At 51.0% G+C, this 6000-nt stretch overlaps 1 protein-coding gene across 1 annotated transcript in view; it reads left to right on the top strand.

The window, feature by feature from the left end:
- The first annotated feature begins 953 nt into the window (after positions 1–953).
- The window catches only part of TSPAN7 (tetraspanin 7), a 104199-nt gene continuing 99152 nt past the window's right edge, over positions 954–6000 (top strand). Inside the window, exon 1 of the mRNA XM_075774418.1 lies at positions 954–1222. Within this exon, the coding sequence (XP_075630533.1) occupies positions 1142–1222 (81 nt within the window). The 5' untranslated portion in view covers positions 954–1141. The remainder of the gene's footprint in view (positions 1223–6000) is intronic.

The following is a 6000-nucleotide window of genomic DNA, read 5'->3' as shown; positions in this document are numbered from 1 at the left end:
TGAAGCCAAGGTTAGGGACCAGGCTCCAGCAGCATCCCAGCTTCATGACCTGCTCTTGAAAGACAACACTGATAAACCCCGCTGCCTCAACGCAATCACGTGCACGAGAGCTGCCCACGAGAGGTAGGTCAGAGGCGCAGAGCTGGAGGAGCCCTGGCCCCTCAAACGGCTTCGGTGCGGAGCTCTTGCTCTTAGACACAGCCTGGCTCACCCCTATTATACGGCTGTAAGCAAAGTGCTGCTCGACCTGTGGTACTTGCTATGGTCTCCGGATCCTTGCGGCTCGAACATGAACATAAATTTTCAACATGACACTGAAAGACATTTTCTCCCACACGGTCAATTCCCTCTCCAGCTCCGACTTTCCAGCCCCACCTGCCCAAGGAACTGAGCAGGCCAAGTCATGCCTGTGAGCATCTTCACAAGGAAAGGGGGCTGCCGGGGGGGTTGGGGGGGGGGGGGGGGGGAGACGGGACGATGGGGAAATGTGTCTTTCACTTAATCTTTCAAAACCAGGCTCTTTCTCTCCCGGAGATATTCCAGCAAATTTCACCCTGGGGGCACAGCCCGGTGCCTTGCCGTCACCCCCCGGCAGATGAAGTTTCAGCCGTTACGCGGTGCTGACAACAGCTCGCAGCGGCAGCGCAGGTCCGTGTGCCCCCCCCGCCCCCGCCGGGTCCGTGTGCCCCCCCCCCCCCGGCCGGGTCCGTGTGCCCTCCCCCGCCGGGTCCGTGTGCCCTCCCCCCGCCCCCGCCGGGTCCGTGTGCCCCCCTCCCCCCCCGCCGGGTCCGTGTCCCCCCCCGCCCCCGCCGGGTCCGTGTGCCCCCCCCCGCCCCGCGGCCCTCAGAGCTCCCGCTCCCCTCGGCGGCGCCCCGCGGGCAGCGCCCCCTGGCGGCGGGGCGGGCGGCTCTGGGGCGTGCTCCCCGCGGCGGGGGCGGCCGGGGCGCTGCGGGCGGCGGCAGGCGGCGCGGTGAGCCGGGCCCAGGCGAGCGGCGCGGCGGGGTGAGCCCAGCGCTGAGCTCACCTCCCTCCGCCCGCCCCCCCCCCCCACCCCGCGCCAGCCCGCCTCCCTCCCTCCCTCCCTCCCTCCCTCCTCCTCCTCCTCCTCCCGCGCCCAGCCTGCAGCCGGGATCTCAGTATTATGGCATCGAGGAGAATGGAGACCAAACCCGTGATAACGTGTCTGAAAACCCTCCTCATCATCTACTCCTTCGTCTTCTGGGTGAGTGCGGCGCGGCGCGGACACCGACCGACCGACCGACCGACGGGTAGGGCCCGGCACCCCCGAGGCGATCGCGGCCCCCACCTGCCCGGGGCGGGCGGCGGGGTCGGTAGCGGCCGCCTGCGGGGGCTCCGCAGCGCCGCTCCGCCGGGATGTCACCCGTGTGCCGCGCGGGGACGTAGCTCTGTTGGTGCCGGGAATATATATGTGCATACTCATACATATACATATATATATATGCGCACGCACACACACACACATATATATTTGCACGCACACACACTATAATTTTTTTTTTTTTTTTTTTTTTTTGCCTCTCCTTGCGGCGAGCAAATACCCCCGAGCCCCCCGCGGGGGAAAGTTGCAGGGGTCTCCCCGGCTGCCGCGATGGCCGCCCCCCTCCCCGCCGCCTCCCCGGCCGGCTGCACCGGGGTGAGGGCTCTCCCCGCTGCCTGCCGCATCCCCGTCCCGCCGCGGGGCCCGGCGGGGTGCCCCCTCCCCGAACCCCCCTTGCCCGGTGCTCTGCCCGGCTCTTTACCTAGGGGCAGCGGGTGCTGACCTCCGCCGCCGCCCGGTATATCCGCCGCGTTGCGTTTCGTAACCCGACTCAGGCTCCCGTAAACCATTTTTATGACCCAGATACATTAATTGAGTTGCAGTGATTGAGTGACGGGGAGCCGGGTTTTTCAGGCGACCCCGGAGGCTGGAGGTTTCCGCAGCGTCCTGGCCTGTTACTCGGCAGATCCCTGGCATGAGCAGCGTACTGTGGCGGCAATCTTGCAGATGAAAGACCTTTTAATGGTACACGGTGACAACATATGATAATGGCCCCGCTGTGTACTGTTCGAGACCGTAATCTGCACATCATTGATACGATATGCTGAAGCGAATTTGTCACTCCCTAGCAAGGGAGGCTGATTGTGTGTTACCGTTTTAATAGCTTTATGCTGTGAAAAGTGTCTGTGAAACAAAGTAACTCAAATTTTCATCAGTCTGCTTAAAAATGCATTCTAAACAAAGAATTGCTTATTCATGGCAATAATGTTTTACATCTTTATAGTGAACGTAGGACTTTTCCTGTTCCAACTTTTAACTTTATAGGCTTTTTTAATTAAAAAAACCCACCCAAAACCCAAAACATAACCAAAAGTCATTTTGCTACTCCATACTTATGGCAGTACCTCTGTGTTATTGAACCCCCCACCCCCCAGCATTTAACATACACACACCCCCCCTTTCTTTTTTAACGATTTAACAATTTTGGCGGTAACCACAGCAGATGTGTCTGATGACCGGAATGGATAGGAAGCCGGAATCATCTGTTGTTTTTTTGTTGGCAAGTAGATCCTTCATGCTAGTCTCGAGGAGGTAGGTTGCTAAGTTTTTACACTTGCCACAATTTAAAGATTCATCCTTTCCACTGCTCTGTTCTCAATGGATCTGCAAGAAACCCCTCTTCCTGTGATTAATGAGCAACTGCAGGAGCTCTGGTGAATTCATGGTATCTATTCAAATTACCTCTTTTTAAAAGTGACCGCTGTATCTGCTGTAGCCTGAATAAACAGAGGACTTAAATCGGCATGCCCATCGAGCTAGCACATTTCATGAACGCTAATCTCATTAAAAAAGAGAGAACTGTACATTAAGCCAAGCAGCTGGCCAAGGGCATTTGCACTGTAGGCTGCCGTGATGCCAGGCCAGGTTGACAGCTGGGACCTCCCAGGGTAAATAACACAGCTGAGCTCTGGTTTGGGCTACAGCAATGCGTCTGTGCTGGTGCGATGCTCTAGTGCAAATTCTGTTCCTCCGAACTGTCTCTCAGGTTCCCCTGTGTCCCAGTCTTCACCAAGGCCATGGCCCTCTAATGTGGCTCTTCCAGTTACTTAACACCTGACAGCCGTCAGGGTGTTTGTTTGTCCTCTTCCTCGAGTCTGGTAAAGGAGGAAGAAAATAAATGGTTGGAGACAGAATCCTGCAACCATGAGCAGAAGAGAACGAATTTCTTTTCCATCATGCTTGCTGTTGCATCTGGTTTTCCGAGGCACCAACCTAGGGGAGTCTAGGCAGATCTCAATAGGAGAAGACAACAAAGGGCTTGGTAAAGGTCCAGAGTAGTTGACAGCAGACCCTAAGTCTTCATCAGTTGTCCTTCCTTTTAGCACAGAAGAACAAAAAACTAATTCACATTTTTGGCCCCTTCTGGGCTTTGAATCAACCCATTTAGTATAAATTGGAGCAATGCTGCACCTATTGCCATGAGTAGAGCAGAAACATGACATGCTCTGGCCATATCCTCATTTTCTTTTTACAGGCAAGTTTGAGAGCTGAGGGATGCACAGAGTTGTCTCAGCACCCCTCCATTATTTTCTGGGGTGCTCTTTGTAGTCTCACAAGCTGCTGGCTCCAGAGTCAGCATAATTCAAATTTGGTCCCTGTGAATCCTCAGAGCTGAAAATATGGGAAGGATTCAATAGGAGGAACTATTTTAAAAATTTATTTCTTGGACTGTCTAAATGCCAGAAGGAAAAACATGCCAGTGCCACAAATGGCTGGTTTGTAGAGTTTTATTCTGATGGCTTACCCACAGTTTTTTGAGAGGTTGTAAGCTAATTTCTAAAGGAGAAAGCCCTGCGTTGCTTAGCTGCAGTTTGTATGGGTTTTTTCTCACTGTGGGGATGGAGTTGCAGTATGACACATGGAGGAAAGTGGTCCTGTGACAGGGAGATATGTGGTGGAAATCCTTCGGATATCTGTCCAGGCAGTTATGGATTGTGGTGTGAGGGGATGGGGAGAGAAGATGCTTCTTTGAATCCAGTGAGCTCTTTTGAAACATCCAGAAGGACTTCTCTGTGTTTACGTTGTTTATAAAAGAAGAAAATCTCTGTACGCAGAATGTTCCTATCATGAGTGATTATTTGTCAGGGTTAAATATGAATTGCATTTGTATCAATGGGTGAGATGTATGTAGATGAAGGCTTTTAGTATAAGCATTAAATGAGGCTCCACTGACTACATGAGAGCTGCAGGGCGGTAATGAAGAGACATGGTTCGTTCAAATTTTGTACTGCGCAGCTTGTTCCTTTCCAAATAGGTTTTATTTAATGGTATTTGTTATTTTGCTAGGTTCTTCCCCTCCCCCTCCTCGTACTTCCCAACTTCTTTCCATAAATGTATCAACGTGCTAAAAAAAATCCATAAACAGAGATAACAAGCTTTTTATGTGCTCATATGTATTGTTATTCATAGTACACATTAAATGCCTAGGGTTACCGCTTTTGGTCCTTAAGGGACATAGTTATAAAAATTCAACAGCCATTTTTTTCCTAATCAGAATTCTGTACTGAATGCATGTGGTTTGGAACTAGTAGATTAAAAAAAGGCAGTAAAAGCAGTGCTTGGCTGTTAGCTATTTTTATTTTTTGTTCTTTTGGGTATCATAAATTGCTTGCATAGAATTCCGAGATATAACCTGTCTTGTTTTTAAGGGAAGATAAATTTTAGATTAGAATTCAAAATGAATTTTTTATAGAGGACTGAAACCTTTAAGCACCCCTCAGTACCTTATATTTATCTACTTCTTAAGTGTTCTTATGTCTTAAAATGTATGCATACTTAATATTTCATTGTAGGCTTTGAAATGTATTTTGTTATCAAATTAACAGCCTGCCTCAATGTGTTTTGGGAGGGAGCTTTAAGGGTGCCTGCACTGGTCCTTAAAGTTACAGGGCTGCACAAAATGGGTTTCATCTTCCCTGCAAAGCTTGTTGTTGCCCCAGCTAGGCACCGTAGCAAGGTGATTAGCTTCCGATTTTAGGCCCTGTGAGACACTTGGCACTCGAATGAGTGCTTTGTGTGTGCTGTCCTGCTGGTATGGGGGTTTCTTGCTGTTAATTAATGTAATAAAAGTGTGTAAGTGGAGTTTCCATTCAGGTACTTTTCCAAGGTGGGTCACTGATCTGAAGAGCATCTTCTGACCGAGATCGATGTTTTGGATACTAAATTAGGTTCTTAGAACTTGGCTTGTCTTTTGCCATGTAATGAAATCAGAATGAAGATACCTATTTGCAATAGTAGTAGTTTAGTTTTCCAAGTTTTTATCACTTGGAAAATGGACCTGTGCATCCTGGTACGACCCCTCAGAGGTTAGCAGGTGGCACCGGAGTGTGGCGGGACAGGTGAGTGTCTCTTGGCTGCGAAGCCACGGCCAGTGCTGTGATTTTAAAACAGCTTGAAATTGCATGTTTCCATATCGTTCATCTTCTTTTAGCCAGTTCTTCTGGCAGCCGCAGGAATGCAGTGTCATCGGCGTGGAGGGCTCAGGTGGTCAGAAGATGGCTCCGTGAAGGATGAGGAGCTTGGGCATGGGGGGGCATGGGGAGACCTGATGTCTGCTTCAGAGAAGTGGCCCCTCCATCTCCCTCTTCTCTCAAGCTTCCCTGAAAAGGAGGTCCGTGTTGGGGGGCTGGGAGCAGCTGCGGCATCAGGGCGGGCATCCCAGTCCTCACACCACAGTGGCGTGGCAGAGGTGGCACTCACCCACTGTTTCGGGAGCTCGCAAAGCTGTTTTCTGGGAAATGCCTGAGACAAAGAGCCAGCGGCGATGGCCTGCTCTGTAACACAAATTTATGGCTGAACTGCTGACCCATCTTCAGATGCAGCCGTTCAAGCTGTGCATTATAATACAGGATTAAATTTGCGTGCCCCTTTGAGTTACTGCTGGCATTAGTCATCTTTGCTATGAATGTCCAGCTGGGTTGCTGAAATTACTCGTTTTCACC

The sequence above is a fragment of the Balearica regulorum genome, chromosome 1 (genome assembly GCF_011004875.1).
Source record: "Balearica regulorum gibbericeps isolate bBalReg1 chromosome 1, bBalReg1.pri, whole genome shotgun sequence".
NCBI classification, from domain to species: domain Eukaryota; kingdom Metazoa; phylum Chordata; class Aves; order Gruiformes; family Gruidae; genus Balearica; species Balearica regulorum.
The sequence above is the reverse complement of the archived record's forward strand: the minus strand, read 5'-3'. Positions and strand labels throughout refer to the sequence as shown.